Source organism: Lynx rufus, unplaced genomic scaffold (genome assembly GCF_022079265.1).
Source record: "Lynx rufus isolate CCGP_SWC_20201006 ecotype Redwood Valley unplaced genomic scaffold, mLynRuf1.p SCAF_4, whole genome shotgun sequence".
NCBI classification, from domain to species: Eukaryota; Metazoa; Chordata; class Mammalia; order Carnivora; family Felidae; genus Lynx; species Lynx rufus.
Genome location: NW_025814856.1, coordinates 162,839,968 through 162,856,449, shown reverse-complemented (window position 1 = coordinate 162,856,449; position 16,482 = coordinate 162,839,968). Strand labels below are relative to the sequence as shown.

The 16,482-nt window shown below is 50.0% G+C and overlaps 1 protein-coding gene across 2 annotated transcripts in view; it reads left to right on the top strand.

Moving 5' to 3' along the window:
• Positions 1 to 6,987: 6,987 nt before the first annotated feature.
• ZNF777 (zinc finger protein 777) overlaps positions 6,988 to 16,482 on the top strand; it is a 28,416-nt gene continuing 18,921 nt past the window's right edge. Inside the window, exons 1-4 of one of the 2 annotated variants that reach the window (XM_047096650.1) lie at positions 6,988 to 7,036; positions 11,832 to 12,683; positions 13,920 to 14,046; positions 16,042 to 16,155. In XM_047096650.1, the coding sequence (XP_046952606.1) occupies positions 11,847 to 12,683; positions 13,920 to 14,046; positions 16,042 to 16,155 (1,078 nt within the window). In that variant the 5' untranslated portion in view covers positions 6,988 to 7,036; positions 11,832 to 11,846. Of the gene's footprint in view, positions 7,037 to 7,748; positions 7,802 to 11,831; positions 12,684 to 13,919; positions 14,047 to 16,041; positions 16,156 to 16,482 lie in introns of those variants that run through there. The other variant, XM_047096649.1, reaches the window with a different exon arrangement.

Here is a 16,482-nt window from a genome sequence, read left to right as displayed (position 1 = left end):
GATAAATGGGGGAAAAAAGAACCATAAGAAAAATCAAGATACTATTAAAAAGAAAGTGAAATTTGAAAAACAACAAAATGTCTGGAAATAAAATAGCCACTGAAATTTTAAAAACTCAGTGGACAGGTTAAACAGCAGATCTAGATACAGCTGGAAAGAATTAGTGAAATGAAATATAGATGAGAAAAATACTCAGAATGAAGGACAGAGAGAGAAAATCATGCACGGAAATAATATGTTTAAGAGCATAGACTAGAAACACCTACCATAATCTATCTAATCAGATATTCTCATCTACAAAGAGATAATTAAGAAATTAGGAGGAAGGACTCCTGGGTGGCTCAGTCGGTTGAGTGTTGGACTCTTGGTTTCAACTCAGGTCATGATCCCAAGGTCATGGGATTGAGCCCAGCATCAGGCTCTGCACTGAGTATGGAGCCTGCTTGGGATCGTCTCTCTCTCTCTCTCTGTCACTCTCTCTCTCCCTCCCTCCCTCCCTCCATCCTCCCCCTCTCCCTCTCTTTCTGTCCCTCTCCCCAATTCTCACTTTCTCATTCTCAAATTAAAAAAAAAAACACAAAAATAATGAAATTGAGAGGAAATAAATATTTTAAAAGAATGACAATCTTCAAGAATTGATGAAAGACAAATCCTCAAATTCAAGAGGCCCAAAGGTAAATCCACACATAGAAATATTGTGGTGAAACTAGAACCACCAAAACCAAAGGGAAAATCCTAAAAGCAGCCAGAGAAAAAGACAGATTGGCATCAAAGGAAAAGGGTGTTCAACTAACCACAGACTCTTCTATGATAAAAATAGAGATCAGAAGACAATGAGTGAACACCTGCAATGTGGTGACAGAAAATAACCGCCAACCTAGATTTTTGTACCCTGCTCAATTATCACACACCAGCAATGCCAAATAAGGACTTTTTCAGAAAATAAAAACCCTCACTTAAAAACTGCTGAAGACTGCTGTCCTTTAGGAAGAAGAAACTCGAACACAGGTTGGAGAAGGACATAAGGGGAATAATGAGAAAAAAAACTAGTAAATACAGGTAAATAGTAACATGTCGACTTTATAAAACAATAATAAAGATAAATTTGGGAGATACAAAACAAAGTGGGATTAAAATACTAGACAGCATGTAGAAGGGTGGAGTATGATGTCAGTGAAAGCATCCTGTGGTCCTTGTGACTTCAAGAGAAGGGCAATTACATTTAGACTTTGTAAATCAATCATACACATTTAAATGTTCATCATAGCCCCTAAAAGAATAGAAGCAGAGTGGATCCTAGCAGAGGGAGGAAGAGTGTATTAGGAAAACTCGATTCATCTATTAGAAGGTAGGAAAAGGGGGAAAGAAGCAAAGCTATGGTAAACCAAGATCACAAAATAAGATGCTAAAAAAAAAACCAAATATATCTATATTCACTGTGAATAGAAAACAAGCTCTTCAGTCGAAAGACACATTGTCAGATTGTACAACTATACAGAAATCCAGCTCTATGCTTTGAAGTTTTAGTGAGCAATATTCCTTGGGGCATGCACTTTCCTTCCTCCAACCATGGCCCCGTAGTGGTGTTATGTCAGCCCTTCTCTTCCTGGCTGTTTGGTACCATAATGACCTCTGCCAAAATTCCAAAATATTTCATCACTTTCCATTATCAGAAAAGTCTCATTCCAGCCTCAGTCTGAACCATATTTGAACTTGAGTGGCAAACTTGGTCAGAGCCTGTGTCCCCTCCACTCTGGTTTGGGCTGGATCTGTCTGGGGCACCAGGAGTTTGGGTGGAGAGAGCACAGAGTCTCTTCCTCAAATCCTTCCTCCTTTCTCTCTCCGATCCTCCCAGACTCCAGCTTAGGCCTTCGCAAAGCCTCACTTTGGCCAGACCATGGGGTGAAAGATGTGAAGCAGGATGTGCTCATGTGAGTTGCCTTAGAAACTTCATTCAGCTTGTTTTATAAATTTTTTTTTTTCAACGTTTATTTATTTTTGGGACAGAGAGAGACAGAGCATGAACGGGGGAGGGGCAGAGAGAGAGGGAGACACAGAATCGGAAACGGGCTCCAGGCTCTGAGCCATCAGCCCAGAGCCTGACGCGGGGCTCGAACTCACGGACCGCGAGATCGTGACCTGGCTGAAGTCGGACGCTTAACCGACTGCGCCACCCAGGTGCCCCATTCAGCTTGTTTTAACCTGGGACTGTAGGGCTTTACTGGTACGGTGGTTTCCAGGCGGGTGGGATGTGAGGTTGTCTTGGGGTGGTACTCAGCTTTACCCTGACTTCCTTTGACATGGAGAAGAATTCCTTGAGGGGTGGCAAGAAATATCTGCCCCTCTTTCCAGGCATAACCACCCATTATGTGGCCTGTGGAAATGTGCATGCATCACAGGTCCCCCCCCCCCAAATGCTGTGCTCCTTTACAAGAAGGCCAGGAAGCAGCTTGGGTCTTAGATCGCACCCTTGGGGTGCGAGGGGAACTGGAACAAGGTGAGAGTAGCCCCACCTTTCCCTTGTGATGTCTTTAAGCCTCCAGAAATCTCTGCATTAAAAGCCATCTGCTGCCATGTTCCCTGTGCTCACAAACTTCAGGGGACACGTATCACGTACACTCCTCTTCTTCCCTGTGGTGGAAGAGGGAGCCCGGAAAGGGCAGCGAGCACAGTGCTGGGCTCCACAGAGACACTTTGAGCTCTCTCACAGGGAGAGGGAAGGATGGCCGAGAACTCCCTTCTCTCTAGGCCTCTTTTCATGTGTGTGTGGCGGGGGGTAGGCTCTGAGCTGGGGGTTGCCAGCAAGGCTCCGTAGGTGAGTGATTGTCCCACTGGCCACACAGAAGTAAATGGTGGGGTAGCTTATGCCTTTTGTCCTTGGCTCTGGGCCTTCGCCTTGATCCCCAGACAAGGACAAAATGACACTTGACATCTTGTCACATGATGTTTACAAAAGACGTACCTAAAAGTTAACAGCACGACACACAGCGCAAAGTAAAGAATTGGGGGCAGAAAATATATACTGGCAAACACTCACTGAAAGAAAATGGACCAGGAATACCTTTAGACGAAACAGATTTTAATGCCAAAAGCATTTCTAGGTAAAAAGGGTCACACATTATGAACAAAATAAAGTACAATGTACCTCATGGCATGGACTCAAAAATATAAAGCAAAAAGTGGCAGAATTCTGAGGACAAATTTGAAAAGAATCACAATGGGAGATTTCTATATAGCTCTCCATATTTGGTAAAACAAACAAAAATTAGTGAGAATATAGAATAGTTGAAAAGCATATTTAACTAATTCTATCCAAACAATTAGAGGTTTTATGTTCTTTTCAAGAACATGAAGTATTTACAAAAACTGGCTACAAAACAAATTGTGACAAATTCCAAATAACCAATTTTATTCAGACTCCTTTTTATAATCACAGTGTGATAAATTGGAAATAATAAAATGACATACAAAACATTTGTAAAAGAACCATCTAAGAAAAAAAATAACTTTTGCTCACATTTTAAGATTTTTTTTTAATTTTTTAATGTTTATCTATTTTTGAGAGTGGGGAGGGGCAGAGAGAGAGGGAGACACGGAATCCGAAGCAAGCTCCAGGCTCTCAGCTGTCAGCACAGAGCCCCACGTGGGGCTTGAACTTACAGTGAGATCATGACCTGAGCCGAAGTCGGGCGCTTAACTGACTGAGCCACCCAGGCACCCGTTAAGATTTTATTTTTAATGACATGGGGCTCAAACTCACAACCGCGAGATCAAGAGTTGCACACTCTACCGACTGAGCCAGCCAGATGCCCCGTCTCACATTTTAATACTGTTTTACATGTTTGTTTTTTCGAACAATTCCTATTGTAAAAAGTTTATAACAAAAAATCGCAGCTGATTGCAGAATATTTATTTAATATTAATGTATCAAATATACAACTAGTAATCTTGAGGAGGAAAATATACCAAGACTGGGTACAGTTGTAAAAGTAGATTCATATAAAACATGTCAAATGGAAAGTATATTTTTATTTTTCCACTTTTCATATACACTGGAAGACAAAGAAAAATCCAATCAGTTAACTATTTGGGTGGCTGAAGTCTTTCATTTTATTTTGGTAACAAGAAAATCCAAATTTAATGCTTAATATCTCATCTTTCAGTCATCTGAAAAAGAAAGATAATACACTCATTAATCTAGGTGTTTCTTAGTGGGATATTAGCTGATTAGTTGACCTCTTGGCCCCATCAAAATTCTAGCTGGCTTAGTTGCAGAAATTCACAAGCTGATCCTAAAATTCAAATGGAGGGGTGCCTGGGTGGCTCCGCGGGTTGAGGGTCCGACTTCGGCTCAGGTCATGATCTCGCAGTTTGTGACTTCGAGCCCCACGTCGGGCTCTGTGCGGACAGCTCGGAGCCTGGAGCCTGCTTCGGATTCAGTGTCTCCCTCTCTCTCTGCCCCTCCCCCACTTGTGCAATGTCTTTCTCTACCTACCAAAAATACATAAAATATAAAATAAATAAATAAATAAAATAAAATTCAAATGGAAGTTCAAGGCATCCCAAATGGCCCAAAACAATCTTGAAAAAGAAGAGCAAAGTGAGAGGGACTCACGCTTCCTGATTATAACATCTGGAAACATAAAAAGTATGCTAACAATAGCACAAAGGATGGTAGGTAACCTGTTGTAAGATTAACGAACCATAATAAAGTGGTATGACTCATGTGAAGAGAGTTGTTAAAAATTAAAAGTGTATATTTTATTTTTTTTATTTTGAGAGAGAGAGAGAGAGCGCGCGCATGAGCAAACGGGGGAGGGGCAGGGAGAGAGGGAGAGAGAGAATCCCAAGCAGATTTTGCCCTGTCAGTGCGAAGCCGGACTTGGGGCTTGATCTCACAAACCGTGAGATCATGACCTGAGCCAAAATCAAGGGCTGGCCGCTTAACCAACTGAGACACCCAGGTGCCCCAATGCTGTAGATTTTAAAACTTAGGGCAACCTTTAAAAATGAGGTATAAATACCAAGTGTACAGTGAAAAATAGAATTACTTAAAAAATACTCTATCCAAAAGCAGGCAAAGAAAGAAAGAGGGAGAGAAAGTATTGAAAACCTGGAACACAAAGAAAACAACTAGCAAGGTGGTAGATTACAATGCAGTCCTATCCGTCCGACTCTTGATCTCACTCAGCTCAGGTCCCGATCTTACTGTTCTTGAGTTCAGCATCGGGCTCAATATTGACAGTGCAGGGCCCGCTTGGATTCCCTTTCTCTCTCCCTCTCTCTCTGCCCCTCCCCTGGTCAGTCTCTGCCTCAAAATAAATAAATAAACTTAAAAAAAAAAAAAAAAACAACTCAAACCCAGACATTAAAAAAAAACAAAAACTGTAAAAAATTGCAATCCTATCGGTAAGCACATTAAGTTCTGGTGACAAAGTTTATAGCCACAATATGTGTTCTAAAAACACCTATAAACCAATAAGAAAAAGACTTCACAACAGAAACACTGGCAAAGGCTAGGAAGAGGAAACTTGAAGTGCAAGAAACCAAATGTCTAGATGTTCAACCCTCTTAATAACCAGGGAAATGCAAACATCAATACAAGGTAAAATAATGACTACTAGTTTCAAACTCATCCTGCTGACGAAGTTCAAGGTCCATTATCAGTAAGTGTCGGCAAGGCTCTGAAAACAGGACCCCGTGCACTGCTGGTGGCAGTGTCGCTGGGCACCATCTCACTGGTGAGCAATGTGGTGAACTTAGGGAAGAGGAAGGGCTCCTGTCACCCACTCTTCAGTGTCCCGGGGTCTCTCCGAGAGAAACTCCGACGGACACAGCAAGAGGTGAGAGCAGACGTTCCCAGCAGCAAGTTTGTTTTCATTGCTCGCGGGGGGAGGGAAAGTACACTGGAGTGTATTTATTCAATGAAATACTATATAGTGGTTAAAAGGAATGGACCAGATATTCTCGTTTCAACACGACTATATCTCAAAAACAATGATGCAAAAAAAAAAAAAAAAAAAAGCAAGTTGCAACCTGATATGGACTGAATTACATTCACATACACATTTAAAATACCAAAAAGCAGGGGTATGCGCTGTTTGCTGCTGCATGGTAGGAAATGCATCAAGACATATAGGTGGGAAGTCCAACCTCTGGGAAGGGAAGGAAATAGATTCCGACAGAGGCGCTGGCCTCATCCACATCCATAACTTTCCATTTTTACAGAGACATAGGAGCGGACAGCGCACTGAGTCCTGATCCTGTCGCCTTCCAAGGCAGCTCCACCCCTGGCCTCCCAGGGATCCCATTAGGTGAACAAAGATATTCTACTTTTCTTCCCCGCTTAAGTTCCAGTTGGGTTTTCGTCACTTGTAACCAGGAGGCCTGCCTATACTTTCTTGCTTTCTCCCCCCCCCCACCCCCAGTTCTTGCCACCTGGTAGGTATTCCATAAATATGCGGATAAGTGAACCTGTCCAGCAAAGGGAGCCGCCAACTCGCAGCTCTACCATTTCTTTTGGGGGAGCCCTGAAGGTTAAGAAAGAGCATTCCGACAAGGGGCTGGCACAGCAACTTAGGGTAAACAAGTCCCTTCCCGCTCGGCCTCAGTTTCCTCCCAAACGACGGGTCCGGCCCCTTCCAGCCCCAGCACTCTATGATTCTCGGAATTGTGTCCTTTCATGTCGAAAACAACACTCGGGCATTTCACAAAAGCACCCAGCCCCCTTGTTACCCTTGGAACCACGCAGCCCGCTTCCCTGGAACCCGGGCTGCACAGAGCCGGTCACATGAACTCGGGCTTTCTTTGCCGTGCCGGGTTTCTTAGATCCCTTTGTGAGCGCAGGTTTTGAAAGGGAACGACCCGGGTTCTGGGTTTGAGAGGAGCAGGGGGATCCGGCGGGAGGAAGGCTGTCGGAGCCAATCAAGCCGCCTCCAGACCCCAGCACGTCGCCTTGGCTGCGCGCGGCTGTTTGTGCTCGGCTCTCCCGCCTCCGGGTCTCGCCCCAGGCTGCCCGGGGAGGCGAGGACCCCAGGTGAGAGGCCAGGGAGGGGGGGACCCCCGGGGGGGAGGCCGAGCGGTTCGGCCCGGGCTCCACGACGGGCTGGCCCGGGGCTCAGGGCGTGTCCGTCGCCGCCTGGCTGCTCGCTCGACACTGTTCGCTCCTACCGGCTGTAGATGGAGCTGTCTGGGTTCCTGCAGCCTCCGACGAGCCTCGGAGTGTTTCTCTTTAAACGGCCTGAGAGGGACATGCCTCCCAGGATGCAGTTTGTATCAACATGGCAGCTGCTGTGCAGCTCCCCTGCTGAAGAGGCGCCGGGACGGCAGCGCAGCTCGCAGCCGGGGCCGGGGCCGGAGCCGGGGTCGCAGCCGCGGCCGCAGAGGGGCCGCGCGCGGGCCGGGGGCCGGTGCTGAGGGCCGGGGCCCAGCTCGCGGCCGGGGCGCAGCCCGCCCGGCCGCCCGCACCGCCGCGCGCCCCGCTCCGACGCCGCCGCCCGGCTCGGCCGCTCCGTCCCCGCCCGCCCTGAGCAGGCCGGGCCCGACGGCCGCGCGAGCCCGGGCGGGGAAGGCAGGGCCGGGCGGGCGCCGCCTGCGGAGAGGCCGGGAGGGGGGGCGGCCTGCGTGGGGCCGCGCGGCGGCGGCGGCGGCGGCGACTCCGGCCCGGGCCGGACAGCGCAGGGCCATGGCCGAGGCGGCCCCGGCTCCGGTGAGGGCGGCCCGCGCGCGCACGGACGCGCGGACTCGGGGCCCGGGGGACGGCCTGCGCGTCCCCGGCTCGGCGGCCCGGCCTGGGGTCTCGGTAAGGGACACAAACGCCGCGACGTGGGGGGCGGGGGGCGGGGGGCCGGAGGGCTCGCGCGCCCCTTAACGGGAGTGGGGGTGGGGGGGGGAGGGCTGCGGGATGGCAGCGGGGCCGAGGAGCCGGCCGCCGTCCGGGCGAGGCTGCGGGGACGCCGGGGCCTGGCCCGCTCGCGGGCCCGGAGGTGGGCGCCCCGGGGCGGCGCGCCTCGCTCCCTGCGGAGCCGGCGCCGCGTCCGTCGGGGTTGCCGCCGCACGTTTTCCGCAGAGCTCGCCCCCGCCGAGCCTCCCGCGGCCGGAGCGCGGCGCTGACGCGGCTCTCCCCATTTCGCAGAGCGGAGACACTGAGGCACAGACACCTGGCGGCGACCCGGCCGGCCTGCCCCAAGGTCACGTAGCGAGTCATCCGTGGCCCGCTGCCCGCGTCCCCAGAAATACCAGCCTCCCGGGCGGCGGGCCTGGACGGGGAGGGGGGCGGCTCTGGCGGCGGCCTGCCCTGGATTAGGGGCCTGGCCCGGCTCGCGGTGGACGCGGCCCGTCGGGGGGGAGGTGACGGCAGGGCGAGAGGCCGGGCAGCGCCCGGCCGAGCGGTTGCGTCGTGGGGAGCGGGTGACCCTCGGGCTCCGGCGCCTGGGGCCTCCAGCCCCTGCCTCCGGAGGGCCCCCTGCCAGATTCTGGGTGTCCAGACGGATGGGGTCGGGGGAGCGAGCTCCTAGGGGTTTGGTGGCTGATGTTCCTCTTTAATGGGCCATTCTCAAAAATCGGTCCTAAAATCTCCCCGCAGACCTGCTCTTTGAGATGCGGTGGCTGTGCCTGGGAGCAGGATTGCTGCATGAGGGTCAGTGCCTCTGAGCCTCAGTTTACTGGTGTGTACAGGAAGGGGTCGGGATAAACGCTTCCTAAAGAGCCTCCCGGTTCAATACAACTCATCATCATCTCTTGGAAAAACAAAATACAGTGGAGATTTCAAAATGCCCACCTCTGGGTTGAGGTCTCCAGGGCCCTTGAATGGTATATAATTCTGAGTGAACCACACCGGGTCATACAAGAAACTGGCACGGCTTTTCTTTTCTTTTCTTTTCTTTTCTTTTCTTTTCTTTTCTTTTCTTTTCTTTCTTTTCTTTTCTTTTCTTTTCTCTTCTTTTCTTTATAAATTGATAGGAATGGTTCTGTATTATTCTGCTAAGATAAATGAAGCCTGGAGACCCCCATCCACTTGGGATACAGGAGGCAGGGAGAGTCGGTTAAATCCTGTGATAAAGGTCCAGAATCCTATCTGCCCCCCCCCCCACCCCCCATGGTTTGAGAATGCAAGCTTGTTCATCTTAGATATTATATTTACAGCTCCATCCCTCTCCTTGGCCATTTCTTTATGCTTAGGGTAAAATCAAGCCACAGGTTTATTGGTACTGACGACATTATAGCAAGGGGCTTTAATTTGGGGGTAGAGGAGGGGGTGTGCTCCTGTGGCCCCCTCATCCCTCAGCAGTCCTCCAAATCTGGAAATGGGAAGAGCCAGGCTAATAATAGCAAAGAAATGGTAGTTTCCTTGAGCTCTGATGAGACTGGTTGGGAAAGATATCTTAGCCTGCTAGCTCTCTGTACTGTATTGGATGGGGCTTTTTGTCATGGTTTTAGTTAAACCCCTGTATCACTCAGGGATACTAACTTGGCCCCTGGGGATTTTCCCTTCTTCCTAGTAGTTGTAGACAAATACCCTAATCCCCCTCCCAGCACAGGGCCCTGATGGGCTTATTGTGTTGCATTATGCTAGTCACTTGCCCTGTGTCTGAGGCTCCCGTCCCACAGGCCTGGCCTCTGTCTGCCTTCACCGGTGAGGAGCTGAGAGGTGGCTTACTTGTTGATGAGTCTTCAGGTCTAGGGGTCTGCAAAGCCCTTGAAAGCGTTTGCGGACTTTTGTGTGTAGGCCGGTGTGTGTTTTTTCGGGGGGGGGGGGGGGATGGAGAATCCCTAACTTTCATTAGGGTTTCAAAGGCGTCCCTGACCCCTGGCTTTCAGCGGCCCTGTCTTTATGGGCAGGGCCTTCCCTAACATAGAACCTACCCCCAGGTCTTTGGGAAGTCTCCATGCCTCTGGATGTTAGAGGTGGAGAGGATTCAGAACACTTACCGACCAGCTGCCCGGAGGCCCAGGTTCTGCGGCCAGCCCGCTGTGTGACCTTGGCCGAGTGAGTTGGCCTCTCCACGCCTCAGCGTCTTCATATGCTAAGTGTGGGGAATGGTTCTCAGAGTCCCTATTTCATAGGGTTTCCTGGGGATTAAATGAGATAACCCTTTAACATGCTTAACACTGTTCATGGCACACAGTAAGTGCTGAGTAATTGTTAGCTGTTATCTGACTAATAGGCTCTCACATCTGGCTAGCTGCAGAGCTCTCGGATCGTACTTACCTCAGAAAACATTCTGCCTGAACAGGCCTTACGTTTTCAGTTCTTGGCTTGAGAGTGTGGTGCTGTCTCAGTTAAGGCTCTCGTGAGTGAATGAATGAGCAAATAAAGGAAAGAGAGCGGGAGGAAACGTAAACAGGTTTAGGCTCTGACAGGTGACCGAAGGAGCGTCATTTTTGTTTTTGTTGTGACCCAATCACGTATACTGTTCATTCATCCAGCAGACATTTATTGAGCACGTACTACATGTCAGACTGGACACCAGGGATATACTCCTTTTCAAACAAAGAGAAGGGGCATTTCAGTTGTATTAAAGATCGCTTGTGTGTGGCACAGTGACAGGCCATTCAGATTCGCTGAAGGAAGATTATGAGGAAATGGACAAACATGTTATAGAAGGAATTCTGTTCAGCTCCAATAAAGCTATTGATTGTCTGGATAAGTAAATACAGAGCTGGTCATTCAGAAGACCTTGGCTTCACCTCCCCGGTGACACAAGAATTCTCTCAATGTGAATGTAGCAAGGTGGGGAACAGGAAGAGAGTGAATAAAGAAAGTCTCAAAAGGAATCGATCTTTCTTTTGGTTCTAGTCCCCACCAGCGTTGAGGCGAGTCACAGAACTGGCTGACTTCGGCTCTGTTTCCAGTCTGTCCAGGCCTTGGCTCCTCAGTTCCCATCTCACACACCACAGGGAGGAACCCAGACCACCAGGAGTGCACCTGCCTCAGTGGACCATCTGCCCCGGGGTCTTTGCCTCCCGTACAAAGACTGAATTGCCATATCCCTGGCCTGGCTGAGGGTCTCTCTTCTCTCTTTGCTTATAGCCTGGACTGCCCAGAAGCCCACTCAGCCTCCCCAGGAGGGGCTGGGTCCATAACACATGTCTCAAAATCAAACCTATACCATATAAATCCTTTGAAAAATGCTATTGCTAAGTCAGTAAGCTTTTATCAAAGAGCCTGGGAAACAAGGTAATTGTGTGTCCTCGCTACTAGAGTAAGTGAGGGAAAGCATGAAGAGGGCTGGGACTACCTGATCATTCACATAAGAAGCAGTGGGGCCAGATGGCACGTTCATCTTCCAGGTAAGTCCTCGAACAGCCCTGGCCCCACCGCTGTCTCCTCCCACCTTGCTGGGAGTCTTGGGGTAGTAACAGTGCCCGGCACTGATAAAACTCTGCTCTGTCGTTTTGCCAGGTTTTATTTCATTTTATGCTCAGTGCTCAAACTCAGCGAGGTGGTCTTTGTTTCCCGTGTGAGGACACTGCGAACAGGTCGAGTAACCAGGCAGCGGTCCGTGTGGACAGGACCGAAAGCCAAGGCCAGCGTCCGTCTCATACGCTGCTGGTCATGGGTGATCCTGTGAGGCATCTGTTGTGAAGAAAGAGACGCCTCCATCAAAGCAGAAGGTGGCATGGCCGCCCTTTCTTGGTTGTTAGTTGTGCTTTTGTAACTGATCTCTGAATCAGCGTGAGGTTCTCAAGAAGAGAGTCGTGTCCGTGGAACAGATCTTGATTGCCAATAAACCAGAAACCGTTTTTTATGTGGGTGCCTAACTTTGGCGTTTATCTTGCCAGCTGGAGACTGTGGCCTTCAATCCTGCCCTTTCTTTCCTTGACCACAGGTCCAGCAGCTGGACATGGAGACCCAACGCTCCTCACCTCTGTCCTTCCCCAGTGTTCTGCAAGAAGAGACCCCACGTCAGGCCCCTGCTGGACCCCCCCGAGAAACTCTGTTCCAATCGCGTGTTCTTCCCCCCAAAGAAATTCCTTCTTCGTCTCCCCCCATTCCCCGACAAGCCTCCCTGCCCCAAACTCCCAAGCTAGAGACCTCTGGCCGAATGCCACACGTTCTCCAGAAGGGACCCTCACTCCTGTATCTTGCCGCTTCTGAGCAAGAGACTCGTCTCCAGGGTCGCCCGGCTTCTCAAGAAGAGACCCAGTATCCGCCCCCAGCTGCTGCTGAACAAGAAATATCACTTCTGTCCCACTCCACCCCCCACCAAGAAGCCCTCCTCCACTCGCCTGAAGTTCCTGAGAAAGACCCCCTGACCCTGTCCCCCACAGTTCCCGAGACCGACATGGACCCCCTGCTTCAGAGCCCAGTTTCCCAAAAAGACACCCCCTTCCAGATCTCTTCGGCAGCCCAGAAGGACACACCGCTCCCGACAGCAGAGATCACCCGCTTGGCCGTGTGGGCTGCCGTCCAGGCCGTGGAGAGGAAACTGGAGGCCCAGGCCATGCGGCTCCTGACCCTGGAGGGGCGGACGGGGACGGCCGAGAAGAAGCTGGCGGACTGCGAGAAGACGGCCGTGGAGTTTGCAAACCATCTGGAGAGCAAGTGGGTCGTGCTGGGGACCCTGCTGCAGGAGTACGGGCTGCTGCAGAGGCGGCTGGAGAACATGGAGAACCTGCTGAAAAACCGAAATTTCTGGATCCTGCGACTGCCACCAGGCAGCAACGGAGAAGTTCCCAAGGTAAGAGCTATCCCAACTGGGGCTTCCCAAGGAGCGATCTGAACTGGGACGTGTTCTAGGAATTTCATATAAAAGAAGGGAAAAGAGATGCTTAAGAAGGAAACAAATACTGGGGGCGTCTGGGTGGCTCAGTTGGTTAAGCGCCAGACTTCAGCTCAAGGCATGACCTCACGGTTTGTGGGTTCGAGCTCCGCATCAGGCTCTGTGCTGACAGCTAGAGCCTGGAGCCTGCTTCAGATTCTGTGTCTCCCTCTCTCTCTCTGCCCCTTCTTGCCTCGCTCTCTCTCTCTCAAAAAATAAATAAACATTAAAAAAAATTAAAAAAAAAAAAGGAAACAAATACAATGATACCTAGTTGCCAACATTGCTGCACTAAACCCAAGATGGCCCAAATTCAGATGATTTGTCCCGTTAATAAAACCCTACGTGAATAGAAGAGAATGTCCGACGGCATCCTAGTGACCAGGGACCGTCGATTCGGAAGGGTATTCAATTCACAACAGGTGTGAACCCGTGGTTCACTGTTGAGGTGGACGGAGAACTTGGTGAAATGTTCCAGGGCTCTGTCCGTCCTGATGCTTTTATCAGTTGACTTATAAATTATGTTGATGCCAGTAAAAAAAAATGTGATTTCAAGAGGTATCCTAAAAGGCTAGGGAGTGGTTGGGTTTTAATATTATGTCCCAGAAGATCCTGATAGAACTTGAACGTGGACTGGTTTTCTTTCTGTTCTTTTGTGTGTTGTCCCTGTTCACAGCCTTATGTAGGGAAGAGACTTGGACAACATTCTGTAGGCCAGCGCTTCTCAGATGTTCTTGTGTACTTGAATCCCCTGGGGACCTTACTAAACGCAGAATCCAATTTAGTGGGCCTACAGCGGGCCTGAGGGGCTGCATTTCTAGCAGGTTCCCTGGTACCATGGTGCTGGTCTGCAGACCATGCTTTTAGAGCCGCAAGGATTATCCTAGACAGAAAACGGACCAGATAAAATGAGGCCCTTACTCTGTGGGGCCAGGACAGTGGCTAAAGTCAGGCGAGGTTTCTAGAGAGATCCGTGGTGAATACCTACAGCTGTGCCTTTGGGCCTAGCCCACTCCAGTCCTAAGAAGAGGTGTTTGAGCCAGGGCGGTGCAGGGGGGGGGGGGAAGAGTGGAGCCTTTCACCGCCTTGTGATTTGGCAGCTGAGGGCCTGTGACTGCCTTCCGGTCAGTCCAAGCTGAGCTTGTGTGGTTTCAGGTCCCTGTCACCTTCGATGATGTCGCCGTCCATTTCTCAGAGCAGGAGTGGGGGAACCTGTCGGAGTGGCAGAAGGAGCTCTACAAGAACGTGATGAGGGGCAACTATGAGTCTCTGGTTTCTATGGGTAAGGAGAAGGTTCACTTATGGGGGGCTTCCTCGACACCGGCCTGGGGTTTGGAAACGTTGGGAGTTCTGTGCTCCAGTGCTCCCCATAGTCAAAAACAAGGGACACTGGGGCAAGGAGGGGGAAGACAGACATCAGGGTCTCACCTTTATATGAGTTTCCCCATGGTGTGTGTGTGTGCGTGTGTGTGTGTGTGTAATGAATTTGTCCAGCAAACTATTATTAAACATAGTGCGAGGTGCTTCACTGAGAAGCACGTTACTTAATCCCCTGACTCTCCCGTGAGGGAGACGGGACAGGTGTTAGTGCTCCCGTTGGACCATCCAGCTGACTGAACATTGTCCCTGATGGAGGGCGTATGTCCCCCGGGTTCTGGTCTCCACTGTGCATAGAGAAGGCTGTGACCCAGGAGTTTAATACTCATGCCAGATCCCTACCAAAAAGTCACAATTTCACTGAGAACTCTAATACCCCAAAGTTTGTGGATTCTTGCTGTTTTCATTTTAATAAGAGTATTTAAGGAGGCAAACCTGGGAAAATATACTTTAGTTTTATAGGTATCCTTTTCTCTGTGATGGGAAACTCTTTGGACACACACAAAAAGTTAGAAAAACACTATATATGCTGTTGCATAGAAACTTTGATTCTTGTCAGAACCGTTAATTTTCTGCACACATACCTCCCCGATAGGACTTTTTTCTTTTTCATTTTTTTCCTTTCTTTTGAAAGTATATACATAATTGTGAAAATTGAGCAATCTAGATTTATATAGTAAGGAGCAATCCCTGCCCTCCCCCCAGTACTTCTCCCCAGAGGAAACCACCACAGACCCTTTGGCAGGTATTAACGCACGCACACACACACACGCACACGCGCACGCACACACGAGGCAGGTACTCGTGCATATGCAGTCTGTGGTGTGCACGAATGGGATTGTTCACCTATTTTACCGACCAGTAGGCCGTAGACAGCTTTCCATGTCAGCTCAGAAAGACGGGGCAGCATTCCAGGTGAACCTCTGGGCATTTGACCTTTCTGCTGTCGGTGAGCGGCAGGCCGATCGCGTCTTCTCGCTGCCACCAAACGTAATCGACATCTCTGTGTATTTACGTGTGCTTCCGTGAGTATTTCCACGGGACAGATTCCAAGGAGGAGGTTCGCCGAGTAAGGAGAGTGCAGGTTTACAATACCACGGCCACTGCCTCCAGAAGGCTGTGTGTGTTTACAACACAGAGTGTGACAATGTCGTCTCACCCTGGCCCGAACCGATGTCCTTCCATTTTAAATACTTGTCTTTTCTGTCGGGTGGAAAATAACACTTCATTATTTAAGTATGTCTGTCTTCGATGACTGGTGAACTGGTGTATCTTTTCCTGCGTGTGCTGGCCACTTGCATTTCCTCTGTGAATTACGTACTTAAATTTCCTTTTTTATTTTTCACTTATTGTAGAGGCTCTTTATATATAATGATGGACGTTAACTATTTAGTATAGAAGCCTCACCTATGACAAATACGTGCACGTGTATTTCCTCCAGGTTTATCTCATAACTCTGTCTCCAAAGAGCTTTAAACTTTTTTTAATGTGAGGCACACTATTGCTATCGAGTTTGATGGCTTCTAGGTTTCATCAGGATTAGTTTTTCACTCTAGGAGATTTCAAATCTCTTGGGTCTTTGTCATGAGAACCTGAGCAGGCATTGGCGGCAACGGGAGCCACAGATGACAGAGGGCCAGTTTCCACCGGTGGAAGGCGGTGCTTGCTGCGGCTCCCTCGTGGGAGGCCCTGGTTAACGCACATGCGTGCAGGCCCACGCACACATATACACGCACACGCGTGCAGGCCCACACACACCAGGGCCCCTAAGGAGAAGGGCTGGGAACTTGGCCCGTTTCTCTTCCGACACGGCCACTGGTAGGGTGGCTGCTCCTAGGGTCCCGGTCACCCAGGTGACACCTCACCACACAGGATGCCTTCTTTCCTTCCTTCTGCCCAGACTATGCAATTTCCAAACCAGACCTCATGTCGCAGATGGAGCGTGGGGAGAGGCCGACCATGCAGGAACAAGAGGACTCCGAGGAAGGCGAGACGCCCGCGGATCCCAGTGCTGGTGAGTGGCTACTGGGTGGCCCGGAGCTCTGCCTTCTAGATCTTTCAGCACTCAGGGGGCCCAGCATGGAGCGTTGCAATCCACGGTAGACCCCGGAGGGGTGTGTCAGCAAGTTGTGTGCGGGAAGGAGGCCTGCAGGTACTGGGGCCTGCTGGAGGCCTCCTCAATCCCCAGTGGCGCAAGTGGCCAACAAATAAAAATGCCACTGGGTTCATCGTCTTAGGGAGTGTTTGCCCTTGTCTCACTCTTGCAGGAAACAAAACCAGAACCGAAAGAAAAGTGGTCACTTGGCGGGATGCTAGTGATCATGCATTCTGGAGCCCCCCA